Source organism: Fusarium oxysporum, chromosome 12 (genome assembly GCF_000149955.1).
Source record: "Fusarium oxysporum f. sp. lycopersici 4287 chromosome 12, whole genome shotgun sequence".
NCBI lineage: Eukaryota > Fungi > Ascomycota > Sordariomycetes > Hypocreales > Nectriaceae > Fusarium > Fusarium oxysporum.
This window is the reverse complement of record NC_030997.1, coordinates 146,243-161,928: the sequence shown is the minus strand read 5'-3', so window position 1 is coordinate 161,928 and position 15,686 is coordinate 146,243. Positions and strand designations below refer to the sequence as shown.

At 46.8% G+C, this 15,686-nt stretch overlaps 8 protein-coding genes across 12 annotated transcripts; 6 read left to right on the top strand and 2 right to left on the bottom strand.

Moving 5' to 3' along the window:
• The first annotated feature begins 527 nt into the window (after positions 1-527).
• FOXG_13119 (uncharacterized protein) lies at positions 528-1,939 on the top strand. The gene is made up of 2 exons (XM_018393074.1): positions 528-1,071; positions 1,118-1,939. Exons 1-2 carry the CDS (start codon positions 693-695, stop codon positions 1,564-1,566), a joined length of 828 nt encoding a protein of 275 aa, XP_018252271.1. The 5' UTR covers positions 528-692; the 3' UTR covers positions 1,567-1,939.
• Positions 1,940-2,298: 359 nt separating this feature from the next.
• Positions 2,299-5,042, top strand: FOXG_21084 (uncharacterized protein). 5 transcript variants are annotated; one of them, XM_018401430.1, is made up of 3 exons: positions 2,299-2,365; positions 2,432-2,474; positions 2,980-5,042. In XM_018401430.1, exon 3 carries the CDS (start codon positions 3,238-3,240, stop codon positions 4,696-4,698), a length of 1,461 nt encoding a protein of 486 aa, XP_018252270.1. In that variant the 5' UTR covers positions 2,299-2,365; positions 2,432-2,474; positions 2,980-3,237; the 3' UTR covers positions 4,699-5,042. The 5 variants fall into 5 exon arrangements, with proteins under 5 accessions (XP_018252270.1, XP_018252267.1, XP_018252268.1 ...); XM_018401427.1 differs by having other exon boundaries at positions 2,432-2,654; positions 2,704-5,042; XM_018401428.1 differs by having other exon boundaries at positions 2,432-5,042.
• Positions 5,043-5,118: 76 nt separating this feature from the next.
• On the top strand, positions 5,119-6,808 carry FOXG_13118 (uncharacterized protein; the record flags this gene model as incomplete). Its single annotated transcript, XM_018393073.1, has 1 exon — positions 5,119-6,808. One exon carries the CDS (start codon positions 5,119-5,121, stop codon positions 6,703-6,705), a length of 1,587 nt encoding a protein of 528 aa, XP_018252265.1. The 3' UTR covers positions 6,706-6,808.
• Positions 6,809-7,319: 511 nt separating this feature from the next.
• FOXG_13117 (uncharacterized protein) lies at positions 7,320-9,272 on the top strand. Its single transcript, XM_018393072.1, has 2 exons — positions 7,320-7,530; positions 7,584-9,272. Exons 1-2 carry the CDS (start codon positions 7,415-7,417, stop codon positions 9,013-9,015), a joined length of 1,548 nt encoding a protein of 515 aa, XP_018252264.1. The 5' UTR covers positions 7,320-7,414; the 3' UTR covers positions 9,016-9,272.
• On the bottom strand, positions 8,886-10,818 carry FOXG_13116 (uncharacterized protein). The gene is made up of 3 exons (XM_018393071.1): positions 10,659-10,818; positions 9,888-10,574; positions 8,886-9,841 (listed from the first exon to the last, which is right to left on the bottom strand). Exons 1-3 carry the CDS (start codon positions 10,716-10,718, stop codon positions 9,056-9,058), a joined length of 1,533 nt encoding a protein of 510 aa, XP_018252263.1. The 5' UTR covers positions 10,719-10,818; the 3' UTR covers positions 8,886-9,055.
• Positions 10,819-11,171: 353 nt separating this feature from the next.
• FOXG_21083 (uncharacterized protein) lies at positions 11,172-12,104 on the top strand (the record flags this gene model as incomplete). Its single annotated transcript, XM_018401425.1, has 4 exons — positions 11,172-11,313; positions 11,366-11,504; positions 11,550-11,793; positions 11,850-12,104. 4 exons carry the CDS (start codon positions 11,172-11,174, stop codon positions 12,102-12,104), a joined length of 780 nt encoding a protein of 259 aa, XP_018252262.1.
• Positions 12,105-12,345: 241 nt separating this feature from the next.
• Positions 12,346-13,593, bottom strand: FOXG_13115 (uncharacterized protein; the record flags this gene model as incomplete). Its single annotated transcript, XM_018393070.1, has 1 exon — positions 12,346-13,593. The coding sequence occupies one exon, from the start codon at positions 13,591-13,593 to the stop codon at positions 12,346-12,348; it is 1,248 nt and encodes a 415-aa protein (XP_018252261.1).
• A 1,446-nt stretch (positions 13,594-15,039) lies between these two features.
• On the top strand, positions 15,040-15,476 carry FOXG_21082 (uncharacterized protein; the record flags this gene model as incomplete). The annotated part of the gene is made up of 2 exons (XM_018401424.1): positions 15,040-15,061; positions 15,124-15,476. The coding sequence occupies 2 exons, from the start codon at positions 15,040-15,042 to the stop codon at positions 15,474-15,476; spliced, it is 375 nt and encodes a 124-aa protein (XP_018252260.1).
• Between the last annotated feature and the right edge of the window lie 210 nt (positions 15,477-15,686).

Here is a 15,686-nt window from a genome sequence, read left to right as displayed (position 1 = left end):
TTCTCTTACTACTTCTCATCGCGGGAATTGTTTTGGTAGATCTGGCTGGCATGGTAATTATAGGGCTTGAAGGAGGTGAGCAGTCGTACACGAGTGTATCTGCGTGATATTCGCAGTGGACGGTTATGTTGTTGAGCATATCGCGTCAAGGCGACTTGTTGTAACCGGCGTTTTATTATTATGGGGTACAGGTTAAGCTTAGATTAAGTCGATGGAAGTTTCGCCTATTCCGACGGTGAGTTCCACCTCGCCCGGTTGCCTAACGCGCATCTATGAGTTTTCACTTATGACTCGCTATCCATTTATTAGAATATCCACTTCACGTTCAAATCAGACAACAATGATGGTACTTTTGGTTTTTATAACCGACAACCAACAGCTTGTTACATCAAATAAGGGTCGTGAACAGCGCTAGACAGGGATTGTGATCGGTTGCAGTGTCTGTTCAGCCGACTTGGCGTCCTTGGCCCCTAAGTGACAATTTTATTCCAAAGGTCCTATTGGTAGGCCCATTTAAACAATGCGAGTGACACATCATTTGGCCGCGGTCATTATCACGAGCCTTCATCTTCTCTCTCCCATAAAGCAGACGAAGCCGCAATTTGCAGGTTCGTGCTTTATAAGCCATTGTCTCATTCCTTTCTTTCTAAAACCCTCCAATTTCACTCTTTCAATTGTTGGGCTATTATACTATGAAGCTATCCACAGTCCTTCTCGCATCTCACCTCCTCTGGGGCGCGAGCGCTTTTCTTGCTTACAAGGAGTACGTCGTGAAACAATGGGTTGAAGACGGTGGGCCCGAGGCTTGCGGCAAGGTGATGCTGACAGACATCGACTGCGATGCCAGCCTTGACGATGCAGGGAGCACCGGTTGGCAAGGCTCAATCGAAGAGGGTGATGATTTCACCATCACCGATAGTATCTGCGCTAAAAAGTGCGGTGACTCCCTCCAAGAATGGGCCGCAGCCTTTGCTAAGTACTGCGAACCGGAGGGGATGCGTGCGCCGAATATGGTGGAGGGTCGGAGACAGATTTGCGACAAAGATGCCAAAACAGGAAAATACTGCAATGGTTCGTGAAGAATTGCTGCATGTTGCCCAATGCTGATCCGTTATAGCTATCATCGATTCGTTCCCCGATTTGGACGATTATGAAGAACTTCCTGCCAAGTACCTCTGCGAGCCTTGTTATGTCCGACGTCTCTGGGGATTCGATATCAGCCATTACAGTCCTGCCAACAGTTGGATCATAACCCAGCGTGAGCGCATGGACGAGCTATGTCCCAAGTCAGTGCTAGTTGAGAAAAAGGCGTCAACTATCTTACAGCATCCTGCTACGACGGCGCAGCCATGGTTAGATTCCTCGCAAACTCCGAGTCATGTCAACAGTGAAGCTGAGGCTACTTCAACCCCGGAGAGTGCCGCGACCGCGTCATCAACAACCACTGCAGTACCTTCTGCCACTGCGCCATCAGAGAGTAACGCGGCTGAGAGACTTGAAGACGGTCGACTAAGAGGTCATTGGTCGCTGTTGCTTGTTTTAGGGATAAATGTCTTTTATCTCTGAACTCTACTCTCTCTAATAGCCCCCTTTTAGGGCAGGATATACCTAGATAGTATCGCCTTCTATTTATAGATTTAGCCTCCTTACTCTTCCCTTGTCCGATTATTTATACTTGTTAGATATAGCATATTATGCATATATGTTGTGGAAGCCCTACTGGATCCTGGGAACAGATTTCGGCTGTCGTTCAATCCTTCAAGCCGGTACCGGCTGCGTACCATTACATTGTGCCACGAAATATTTATACAGCCTTTTTCCTGATTTTCACAGCCCAAAGCTGTCTTTCTGGAAATATTCGTCGAACTCTAAGCTTAAATTGAGTTATTAGTAGCTACCGGCCGCCCTGCATGATATACCATAACCCAAGCAATCCAGCCCCTTGCGCCAGCTCAGAATTGACTGGTCAATGCCAATTAAGAAAGATTTGAGAACAGGCAGCCATGTGCTGTTGGCTTGTTTCACACCAGCGAGGTGTCACTTCTGGCTACTATTATTTGTTCAAGATATCCACTGGTTGATTATGCCACCCGAGAGTGGTTGCAGTTATTAGTCGGTCTAACTCCACGGACCTACGGAGGTCGCGGTTAAAAGTTTTATCCTACCTCCTTGCTTATGACAAGGGACCCTAGGAAGTCAGAAAAAGCAACAAAAGGCGGTATAAGATTTCATTACCTATAAACCTTCTATAACCCCTCTATAAGCTAGTAACTAATTTTTTAAAGTTTCAAATAATCTAATAAGTCCTTTAACAATAACCCTAAGTACAGATATTATAATATAGGCTTTTCCTATATCCCTTAAGGTATCTTCAAGCATCCAGAGCCTGATTAGATACAAAGTACAAGATGGCCAGATATTTACGTCACAGGCTGAATTCATGCATGTAAGACTTTGAATACTGCGCTTAAAATGTTGGTTCCACCTTTTCTTCTTCTTCTTCCTCCTCCTCTGATTACCCATCGTTACATGTTAACTGAACTGTCAACACGAACACAACACAATACAAGCTACCCAGCATGCAAGGCGACGATGACCACGAACTTGCCACGGTTTATTCCAATAGCACGAGAGTTGGTTCCTCAGTGCCATTGGTGAGCAATTTTCTGCGCGGCGTTTGCAATACATTCTCACTGTTAGTAGGTAGATGACCCAGGTCTCGCTGCCGCAATCCCAAGTCCAGATCCAGAAGCCCCTACAGTTGACCAGCTCAATGTAAAAAAATCACGGAAAAGAAGAAACTTCTTGTTTTCCATTAGTGGCATTTGGAGATCGCGTCGTCTTGCCTTCTTTCGGAATTTGTGTACCCGCAAAAGCAAAAGAATGTCAGCTCTGCGTCACTTTTCGATCATGCATTTACCACCTGTCACTATCACACTGGCACTTCTGTCCCTCTATATCGCTAAGGTTAACTGGAAGGAACCCTCAAATGAAGGATTGAACGCTCTTCAATTTGCGGCGAAGGCGCACGAAACGGTCCTTCTTCTTTCTTTAGGAGATATCCTTCTTTACCGAATATCTTATGGACTCGATCGACAAGACATCGGTGTTCCACTTGGTTTCCTGCCATCCTCCTTCTACCTAGCAGCACCGTTTCGGTACCTCGCAAGTCGTCAGCTATGGGCTCCAACATTCCAATCTAGCAAAAATACCAAACATCAATGGGCAACAGGTGCCATGATTGTGTCCGTCTCAATCCTCTGCATTGCAGCCAGCCCGCTATCCGCCATTGCTATGATTCCTCGGCTTGGTTGGTGGAAAAACGACGATTTTGATGCTTTTGCCGACGACGGGGGTTCGCCACTCGTTAAGTGGTTACCTCATATTGAATACAGAACAGTGCTTGGTTCTGAGTCAATACCTTTACCTGGAGTCCAATCTCTAGTTGACCCTATAAAAGCTTTCCTTAGAGCTGGCGTTGACGTCGATCTACATACCAATTTTGATGAAATGGAGTTTTCAAACATCAGCTACAGCAACTATGACGAAGGGCCCCAATCAGTCTCTCTCGCGCAAGAAAATGAAATAACCTATGCTACATGTCCATTATCCATTGTGGCAACCCTACTACGAGTTGCAGTCAATAGAGGCGCCCAAGCATTTCCAGGACCATGGCTAACTACTTGCAAGCAACAGATTCAAGGCCATGGGGGCGGAACAGCATGGAAACAGCCTTTGCTGGCTGTTAAATGTCAATATGGTCTTCCAGACTCTCATTTCTTCAATTTCTCTTCTGTATTGTTAAATGAGACGCTTACACTTGATGGCGACAAGGACTTAGCTGGCGTGGACTTACATAACCTCACACGGGGCGACCACCGATTTCTAAACCTTCGAGCCAACAAAAACTGGCCAGTGAGCGCCGACATCCTTTTTGGCTCCTCCGAGAACAAGTACACACTTTGCTTGGTGTTTGCCCGTTGGTCTGCTGCCGATACATGGATTGAGCTACCCCGGTCATTCCAAACTTGGACCAATTTCGAAGAGCCAATAGTTCAAAGCATTAGTAACAGGTCGAGTGACTTCATACATTTAGAGGACAAGTGGATGGATGGAATTGCGACTTTCTCCCATAAGTCGGTTTTTGACTCTATGGCAGAGATATGTGAAGCTGCTCCTTCCTTCGTTCCAAGATGTTATGAACATGCTCTTGCTTTGCATATTACCGATGGACTTGCTCAAACAGGAAACGTCTTCTTGTCGCCTGGCTATAAGCCGCAGACTGAACAGTCAAATGATTCAACAAAAAAAGAGGACGCGATACTCTTCATACGGTATTACTACACATACGCCTATCGCTTTGAGAGCAGCCGCGGTATCCCCTTGGCATTTACTTTCCTCCTTCTGCACGTCCTGATGGTTTTGATACATCTGGTCAAAATCATACAATCCAAGGATCCTTGGCAAGGCTCAGATTGGGACAATTTCGGAGACATGTTGGTTCTTGCTCTTGGATCCAAACCACCAGACGGCACAAACGATTTGGCTCAACAATCTTCCAAGTCTGAACTATGGAGGAAGACAGTTACAGTTGGTTGTGAAGGCGATGAAGGATATTTTCAGATTCGTCTGAGAGAGCAGAAAGGGTACCAAAGAACACGTCAACAGGAGGAAGAATCTGGAGGAGATTTTAGTTAGACGGGGGGAGCTTTGGTGTTGGAGTTTTGATGAGGCTTATTTCAATTCCAACATGCTCATGGGAGTTTCGGTCAGCTCCAGTTATGGTTTTCGACCGTGTTGCAAGACTCTGGGTGCGTTGACTAATTTTTAATGTCCTCGTTGAGACTTTTAGCACCGAAAGTCGTCATCCACCATCCAGTAAACGTTACAGGGAAAGGATGGATGAACAGGGGGCTGTTAGGCATCAGAGCCCCATTATTATAATGTATACCCAGTGAAGAACAGTAATCGCAAATATTCTCCACCTCGTCCGCTACACTGAGGCTGAGGGCACTAGTCTATAAAACACAACACATCCATCTAAAATCATTCTCGCACAACCGTAGGCGTTTTTACTTCATTTCCTCACAGAAACTTCATCAGCGTGTATGTATCAACATGGCCAATCCCAGCACCTTTGTTGGGCTACCCACTGAAATTACCACTCAAGTCGTGACCGAGTTAGTCAACGACCCATGTTCGCAACTTGACAGGTTTGCCTTCAGATCATCGTATTCCAAGAAACCAATTGAGCTAACTCTGCTGAGAAGAGGCACACGGCGCCAGCTCAAGAACCTAAGACTGACACATCGGCGATTTTCCAACATGGGCTGCATCAATGCTTCATTATTTGACTCCGTCCAGTTTGAGGCTTCACGCGCAGGATTACTTAACCTTGAAAAATGCGATATGTCACGTATTGCAAGCTTCGTATCTATTATTACCTTCATGAATCCTCCAAGCTGGAAACTTCCTTTCGAGACTTTTGAGCAGATCTTGATTGAGACTATACCCAAAGGCGAACCTCCGGTAACAGAGTCGCAGCTGGCTAGTGCATATGCCTCATATATACGCCATGCAAGAGACTCGCAGTTCTCGCTCGAAGACCCAGAAAGTGAGCTTCGAAGCTTATGGACGAAAACTCTCAAGCTTCTTGGCGGAAATTTGCGGGATGTTCGTCTCCTAAGCCTCCGGTGCGATGAGTTGTGCCAGGCCGACTATACCACCTACCTTCGCAAGGCAGATGAAGGAATATTCTATCAGCTTGGCCCTCATCACCATGCAGACAGGATTGTCGAGTATGGCTGTCGATATGCCGCTGCCATTGCTGGTGACCAGCTATTTTCGACAGTCATATCGTGTCTATCAGCTTCTGGTATTGCTGTACCGCAGATCTCGATAAAACATGCGATGACGGGAACCATTGATTGCACCAAGGTGCTTGGGTGGGATCATCTAAATTTGACAGCCCTGGAGAAGCTTGAGTTCGGTCCAGATATCCCGCACGATGAAGATCATTGGGCTAGCAAGAGTGTGCTCAAGGCTCTGCCGTGTCCGAAAGTGGAAGAAATCGAGTCGCATGCTTCCAGGATTGTCCATGAGTTGGTCAATAAGTCTCGAACAACACTCAAAAGCCTTATTCTCGACGGAAGTGGCGTCTTGGACTGGCCTACCCAGCCGCCGGTTGCCTCTTTGCCAGCCCTTAAAAGTTTTAACCATTCTTTCGATGCCGTCAACTCTATTGTTATGAGCTCATGGCTGAAGAATATGCCAAACCTGCGATACCTCAAACTTGGCGGTATACGACTATCCAGAGGACTTCTATTCGTCGAATGGCGCCATATATTCGATGCTGTTCGAGACCATCGGAGTGTTGGAGGTCCAAACCCAAAAGGTCTCTCCGTAGAGTTTGAATCTATCAAGTCAGCTCATTGGACTAGGATGACATATAGAGGGGTGATTTGCCAGGATAGCACTATTGCTACAGAAAGGCATACTCATTGCACTGATCCTGAGGGCCTGATGGATGAGAACTACTCTTTAGAGAAGCATTTCTACAACGAAATGCGATTCAAGGACAACCATGGCTTACGATACTTGATGAACGATTGGGATGTTGGTATGGTGGAAACTGGTTCAGAAGAGGATGAGGAAGGAGGTGAGAGTGAAAATTGGGACGAGGACAGTGAAGAGGAGGAAGAATGAAAGCTATGCATAAACAGCAGAGTTTACAAATGGCAGAGGTAGAGGATAGGTAAAATAGTACAGACTCAGAACTTAAAAAGATTTATACAGTACTAGCTCTTCCAAAATGGTCTTTTTAAGGTCGCTTATATGTATCAACATGCTGCCAACTTGATACAAACTTGTTTCAGACGTCGGCAAGCGACAGGGCAGGTTGATTTGAGACCTTTGTTAGTGATGATGCGGTTATCGATACACACTGAATCAGGTGGGCTCCAGGTGGTGATTCTCTGTAAACCACGGCAAACAACTCAAACTCACAGGTTAGCGCCATGTTACAAGCATGGCAATTAATCTCACAGCCAACAGATATGGCCAATTCGACTCTGGCTTGTCTATGAATTCGAGAAAGAAAAGGCGTTTTCACCTTCTGTAAACTTTTTATCGAAGATTCATTCTTATTTTTCATCAGTTCCAATTGCGGTAGTCTCCGAGGCTTGTTGGTTTGACTTGTGTGAAAGGGTCTTTCAGTTGTAGTGGGGCTTTTGTAGGCAGCATCGCACCATTCCCACCAAAGCGCCCAATTAGCGTTATTTGCGGGAGGGTCCAATTTCCGTGCTCAACCATGTTCAACTTTTACTGTTGGCTCTAGCTATCTTTTTATATAACAGCTTCTCCTGTTACTGTTGAATTGGAATAACGTTTCACTCACCTCTGATTCAAGATAGCAATGGCCTCTAAATTGCAACAGAATGAGAGCAACTTGCTCCGCCTGCCCATCGAAATTCTCGCTGAGATCGTCAAAGAACTGTGTTTCAATGATGTTCCGTTTAGCACCGAGTACCCGTACGAACACCCAGTACATGGTATTTCCGCTTAGTGCTAACCGCATTGTCCAGGGACATTAAAATACAGAAAGAGACAAACCAGAACCTGAAGTCTCTGCGATTGGCGCATAGAACATTCGCAGAGTGCGACGACTTGAACACTATTCTATTCAGCAATATTGTACTGGAACCTACGCGTGCTGCGCTCACGAGTCTTCAGCGTGGTGACTTCTCTCGCGTCGCTCGTCATGTGCATTCTGTCACGTTCACGACACCACCCAGCTGGACGCTTCCATACAAAGCGTATGAGAAGATGCTCCGCAGTTCACAGGACTCATCTGTGCTCTTTTGGCCTGAAGGGCTAAAGTCCGCATATGATGCATATATGAACGATGCTAGAGATACGCAGGCATTGCTTGAAGATCCAGAGGGTGAGCTTAAGCAAGCATGGTCAGGAATTCTCAAGACTTTGGGAGACCGCCTTGAGAAGGTGAAGCTTCTAAGCTATGATTGTGAGAAGATTCGCCAGGTCAAGTATCTTGACGCTCTCAGCAAGGAGGACATCGGCATGTCGTGGCAGCTTCCTCGACATGACCATAAAGAAGACGAATGGGCGAGATTTGAGCTCCGCGACGAGAATTCTGAGCCTACTGTTGAGTACCATTGCAAGCACGCTACAGCTGTCACAGGTGACAAGCTCATCGCCATGGTCTTTACATGCCTGGCAGCGTCGGGCGTTGCTATCCCAAATCTCAACATCCAGTTATTCATAACCGGTGATGTCGAGTGCAAGGACATCCCCGGCTGGGAAGAGCTCGATTTCAGCAAGCTCAAGATCCTTCATATCTCTCCCGAGGTCCCTTCTGGTGAGAATGGTCTCGTTGAGAGACACCTTTGGGCTATGTCGGACTCGCATGCCGAGAAAATGAAGATCAAGTCCGGCGACTTCTGTCACGATTTACTGGACAAGTGCCATTCCAGCATACAGCACTTCGCCTATGGCATAGATCATGTCGGGAAGGGTGTTCTCTGCTGGCCAATTCGAAAGCCCAGCTATGACTTCCCGGAGCTTACTCACCTGACCCAAAAGGGCAACATTTTCCCTCAAGCCCTTGCACACTGGCTTCTGCATTTCAAGAGTCTGCAGCATCTCGAGGTATCTGGTAACGTCTGCCGAGGACCAGCCGACGTCGACTGGCGCTTTGTCTTTAGTGCGATACGCGAACACCCCAACGTATCAGGCGAGACCCCGAAGGGTCTTAGGGTTGACCTTGATGACCTCCATATGGAGGGTAGCGTTTCTTACAGCGGAGTTATTTGCAAGGATGCCAGCATTGCTACGAAGAGACATGAGCGCGATATGAGTCTCGAACACTACCAAGATGTGAATTATGGTATGGAAGCTCACTTTTATGGTGAGATGCCTCTTGGAGAAAACAAAGCGCTGTTATACCATATGGGTCGATGGGAGCCGAGGGATGAGGAGGATGAGAGCGATTCTTGAGAACGCGATAGCAGAGGGATTTGTCAAATTACATCATTAGCTAAACACAAGCCGCTAATCCCGCCCCATTATACTGAATGCGCCCAATTGTCTCGTCGATCCAAGCAATTTCTCTAGAAAAGTCCCGTGCTGATCTGGATAGGCATGCTTTGACCACCAATATTGGTGATAGAACAACGCCAGCGCCTATGCCACGAAACTCTTGTTGGAAGAAATATTCCACTGACTGACAGATGTAGCGATCTGATGTCTCTGGCCATAACATGAAGTCTGATGTCTCGACTATATGTTGTATGTCGGCAAGAGACATGTCATCGTTGTCCTTAAGTGGCAGATTATCACCCTCAAAGGTTGTGATGCCCTTCGTCTCGCTAGATGGTAATCTAGAGGAAAGGGAGCAAATACTGGCATGTATCAAGGTCTGTACAGCCCAGTAAAGTATCATAGTCTCCGCTACATGGTAGGACGGAAAGTGGAATGACACTGGGTAGAGTTTTCCTAGCTCCTCCTTGTCTGTAGAGCTACTAGCTACTGATAGCTGTGGCCAGTAAAGTGTCGGGTAAGTGTATTGGTATGACTCGAACCATTCATTGAGTTGACTATTGAGAGCTAATAATGCCGATAATGTTTTGAGGCCGGCAGTAAGCGAGGACTGCCGGGGCTGTAAAGATGTAGCCGCTCTGACCTCAGAGAGAAGTCCGGGAACCTGCAGAAAGATATCGACAAGTAGATCATGCATAGTCTTTGATTTTGAGATCCATGGTCCTTCCATCCATGCTGACTTGGCTAGTTGGCTTGCGTGGCCTTGGCCCAGACCTTGAAAAGCCTAGTGAAAGTCAGAAGCTGTGTGACCATGACATGAGTCGGCTTACAGTATGCATCCTCAATACTTGGAAGACATCATGCGCCAGTCCACCGATGTGCTGCTTGGGTCCGCGAAGCTGCAACAGAGCCATAGCCCCCTGATAATGCCGCATGTATGCGCTGACAGTTCTACCTGGACATTCTGAGAACTCAAACATGCCCAGTAAGACGCAGGCTGCAAGGGTTTGATCGTCTGATCTCATTTTGGGGTCGTCAATGGCCTTTTGTAGCTCGTATAGTCCTCTAGTGTATAGCTTTAGGCTCTGACCACCAAGGGCGCCATCTTTGTCAAAGGCCGCGGTGCTGAGTGCTAAGATAGCGTACTCCATGGCCGGTGTCAGTACTGCTACGTCGGGTAGGCGAAGAAGCCACTTCCGATGGTCGTTGAGGTGACCGGAGGTGAGGATACAAGATGGAAGTTGACGGTTGATGAAATTGGCTAAGAACTGATCTCTGGTCGCGTTGCGTGCTGATATCGACATCGGAAGCGTGGCTATCGGTAGACTTTGATGTCCATATGAGTGATGCTTGCTTGCCTTGCACTGCGACAGAGATAGAGGTGCGTCCAAAGTTATTCCTCCAGTATTGGTTATCTTTGCGTAACGGGATGGTATGAAGACCTGTGCTTTATGGTAGCCAGCGCAGGGTCGACCAGACTTGAGGCAGTTACTACAACTCGGCTTTTCAGCGCCACACTTTGAGAAGATCATCCAGTCAGCTCCAGGTCTGTCAATCGTAGGGCGCATGACTTAAATCGCATGGATGGTGGGTCGACGTACCCTGATTCTCCTCTGCCTGCACGTGTGACATGCTTTAGATCGCCCTGCCACTCCAACCATGCCGAACAATATTCTTCGGAGCTGAGATCAGTAGAAAGACCCCTCAAATTGTGGTATTGCCGAGATTGTCGAGATTTGCATCGTCTGAGTTCAAATTGCCCTCCGAATGATTGCCATAACGGAGTCCTCAATAGTGGATCAAGCTAGAAGGGCTAGTCAGGCCAATGATCTGAGGTCGGTTGTAGGGCTCGCGCCAAGGCTAAGCCATCTTCGGGATCATTGCGCGAGAAATGGGTCCCACGATGCGGCTGAGTTTCGTCGAGATGCCGATCTCCGGCAGAGATGGCGCTATCACTTTTTGAGTATCATCCCGCGAGTCTTGATGGCTATGCGAAAATGCCGTATGCCTCAGGGCCCCTATGAAAAATGACTATAAAGGTAGAATGTTCGTCTCAATTGATAAATATCCATTTCCTACTGCACCACAATTTTATTTGACGATATCTTACAATCATGATCAATCCACATACATCGGTTGGCATCGCACAAGTCGTGTTCTACGCGCTTGTATTGCCCATCGCTGTGTTTATTCTTATCAGCAATTGGAAACATGGGTTGCGTCTTGCCTCATACCCCCTTGTCACATTCTCCCTAGGTAAGCGACTCATTTTACTGTCTCGAGTAATGATGCTAACTGGCTCTTTTAGCTCGTCTCGCTGGTGGAATTTTAACCATTCTCCGTCAATCTGACCCTACTAGTATCGGGCTTATCATCGCGACCACAGTGCTGCTCAATGTCGGCCTCATTCCGTTAATGATCTCCATGGTTGGGTTCATCCGTTTGATGTGAGCAAACATCACTCGTCAACAAGGTATATGCTAATCTTGCAGTATAAAATCGAGTCTTGATGAGAACAAACGAGCTTTTGCCCTTTTGAAGATCATTCGCCTAGCATTCATTGCCGCTATTGCTCTCCTCTGTGTCGCAGGGGCTTTAAGTGGTTCTAGTATACACCTCTCAAGACACTTGACTCAAGCTGGCTATGTCACTCTTGCTGCGGTCATTGCTCTGATGACTGTCGAGTTACTTCATCTCTATACCCAAAAACACCGCATTTCTCCCGAGAGACACATTGTGCGTTCATCCTCTCCACATTGCCTATGGATAGTTCGCATACTGACATGACGTAGTTTATACAGCTTACTCTGGCAAGCATTCCGACACTTGTCCTCCGAACAGTCTATGGACTTCTTTGCGCTTTCACTGTTGACAACGTAACGACCATATGGAATTCACTTATAGGATCGGCGGTTGCGTTTGCTTTGATGTGTCTGCTTGCTGAGTATATTACACTTCTGATCTTTCTTTATCTGGGGATTCGCCATTGGCGAGACGTCTGTGCCGAGAGCTTGGGAAGTGTCGAGATGGAGTCTTTGAGCAAGTGAGGAGCGCTTTGAATACAAGAGTAGGGGGAGGAAGATAGTGATCTCCGTACTATATACAATTTGCTTTTCGGCAAGGCAAATGAGATTCTTTTATCAAATTCAGAATTTTAACTGGCCTAAGCTCGAGTACACTCCATCGAGTGATTAATAGTTGATGGAAGGGTCAAGGTCTACAAGAATACCAATGTGAACATCAACAAATCGAACTAATTCCCTTCGCTCCAATCCTCCGAAAGCTTATCTACTCCTCCTGCTCCTGCGATTTCACCTTTTTCTTCTTTGCAAGGTGCTTGATGTAGAGGCAAAGAACGGCAATTGATATAGCTCCACCTAACATGGTCATACCAGAGAACACTTTGAGGTACGTATAATCACCATCTTTAGCCTCCACAAGTGCACCCGCAATGGGACTACCAGCAAGGACACCGATAGAGATACAGAAGTAGAGGATGCCAGTGCGATGGCCAATATGGGAAGGTGGTGAGACCTCAACGACAAGAGCCGGAGTCAACGAGATGTAGCAGCCGGAAAAGAAGCCAAAGAATGCCGAGTAACAGAGCAATGCTGCATTCGACTTGCCGGGAAGCCAAACAGCCAGAGTCAGGATAGCTGACATGCTTGTGCAGATCACCATCATGTTGAAACGCCCGAACTTGTCGGCGATGAAGCCTGGCAGAATACGACCAAAGATGCTAAGGGCGTTGAGAATGACGATTGAGTAGATAGATAAGTCCCACGACATTCCGATTGACTGTCCTTCCAGAGGAATAAAGTTAAATGGGAGGAACAACCCGAAGCCGAAAAGGGTCAAGGCTAAGCAGAGAAGAGCGAATCTCACGTCCTTGAACGGGGTGATGTAGCTCCGGATGTTGAATGCTGTTGGTACATGGGCTCTGTTCGATCGAATTGTCGCCATTGAGAAAAGAGCTCCAAGCAGAATGATGAATGCGACAATTCGCATAGTCCAACCAAATCCAACGCGAGGCATAAGGCGATTCACCATGATCGGGAAAATGACGCCACCGATTGATGAACCCGAGATGGCGATTCCATACGCTGTAGCCCTTCGACTTTTCCACCAGGTCGCCAGCGCCCCAACGGTGCCGTACATAACAGCACTGGCACCAAGGGCACTGCAAATAGCCTGTGACAGAAAGACTTGGTAATACTCTGTCGATATAGACGTCATCATGAGACCAAACACCTGCGCGAGACCTCCAACGACGAGAAGCCATCGTGGACCGTAGTTGTCAAACACTTTGCCGAGAAAGATACCCATGCTGTATGTAAGACATTGTTGGACTGATGCGATCCATGCAATGGACGAGGTGGAATAGTCTGGAAGCAGGGTTTGTTCGTAGTATGATTGGAAGACACCGAGGGAATTGACCCAGCCAAAGGTAATGAACATAGCCCACCAGGCTCCAAAGGTCGAGAGCCAGGCCCGACGGCCGCCGTCGATTGGCCAGTTTGGTACTTCTTTTGACATTATTGATAACGGGACCAAGGTGAGAATCAGCAAGGATAAGTTGAGATCAAGGGCGGGTTAGATAATCGGTCACATTCTCAGGACCAGAATAACTGTATATATACATAAACTTCAGAAATACGGGCTCTTGTTTATAACTGGCGATTTCCAATTTACTGGATAAATGGTACCACTGCACAGTTGGAGTTCATGATTCCGTTGGTCTGATTGGCTGCGAAACCGTAAGCCAGAAGCATTGACAACAAAGCTGGTTGGATGCACAATACATAAGCCAAATTGGTTCCGTGGATATATTTCCGTGGAAGCCTCCGTGGAAAAAAGAGACTGTTAGTTGGATTATGTGAGTTCAGGGCTAGCACTGGTCATGTCATCTATATCTATCAAAGGGCCGATGGTTGTCTTATCTAAGTGCTGTTCCACTTTCTCTCCAACAGCGCCGTTAAGCAAACTCAATTGACACATCGTCAACATAGAATCTGGTGGTTTGACCACCAACGGCGATATCCTAGAGAGACTTCATTATGACAAGACGAGATGTCTGAAATACTGATCAAGCAATTGTTTACAAAGGAGTGTACAGAGAATGAAGCAGATTGGGGAGCAGGATTCTCTCCCCTTTGTTTGCAGATCTGCCAAGATCTCTACTGGGATCATAACCAACAAGGCTGTCCATCCAACAGTTATTTCTGTTTAATCATTATTTCCACTTAAGCATACTACCTAAGCTGGCAATTGTTGAACTAGCTTGCGCCAAAGCATGTCGGTGATCGCTTCAGGGTGCAACGGGGATACCAGGTGGTCTGCAACTTACCATAGTCCGATAACGGGCCCAATGCCCATACTATAATTGATTGTTATCTTCCCGCACTCAACCCCAGGATATCCTGTTCTCACAGACAAGCACCCATAGGGATTGACCAATATACTACAACAAGCTTTAATCCATAGGATCAGGTGCATGTTAATGATCAGCTAGCTTCAATTAGTGGCTCGATCACGAGTTTGAAGGCTGAAGCCTCCGAGTCATCATCAGTAAAGTAAAAGCTCGGCCTTCCCGCAATGAAGGTTTATCACTGAATTTACATGTGACCTCTTACTTGTCGGGCTGACATCAAGAAAAAGCCTATTTGTAATGATTAAGGACATCAGATAACATGCAGGGGCTTTAAGTTATGCTTTCGAGGTATAGCTCTACAGTCTGATGAAGGGAAGGTGGCAAGCTTAAGCAAAGAAGCATATAAAGCCCCATTCCTGCTCGATTCTTTCCTTCCTGAACAGCATCCCTCTCACCCACCAGGTATAGCCATCGCCAACATCTTCACATCTATTTTATTCCCTCTTACTGCTACTGCTACTGCTGTAAATTCAAGGTCATAAGTGGCTGAAAGAAATCTGCGGGGCCGATGATCGAACGCAAGAGACATCTGCACATGTAGGCAATACTCAATGCCTCCTTGGCCGCACAACTGTAACTTAAATATATCCTACAGTTACACATCCCATCTGGACCGTTGAGCGATACAAGACTAGCGGCCAAAGATCATCTGCCGCACAAACAACCGATACTATCTGCCATCTCCACAGCGTCAGCCATGTTCAGTTCTATCAGGCATCTGTTCATACGCCTAACGACCGCTGATGAAGAGACAGCAAGAAGGAAACTTGACCAAGCCCTGGAAAGGCGAGCAGCGAAAGGGGGAAAGAAAATCCACAGGCGTCATGCTGTTCAAGAAGAGAAAGCAAGACTGAAACTTCAGAAAGAACATCATCGGCAAGAGAAAGCGAGAAAGAAATTTCTGAAAGACCAGGACCGACGAGAGGAGAATGGAAGAAAGAAGCTTCTGAGAGCCCAAGCTTCTCAAGGAAAGCAGGCACCGTTCTAAGTCCTCTGATCCTTTTGCTCCAGGTCTACAGAGTTTCTGGTGCTGTCGTCGCAATGCGATCCTTCATTGAACACAGGGGTTTATTTTTAACCGAGATGACAAAGATTCCGGATATCCGGTTTCTGCACCCCGATGCATGGGCTTATGAGAGAAGCAGGCCTTTAAAGCAATTGGTGGCTTGATTACGATACTGAACCTTAAAAGTTCCGA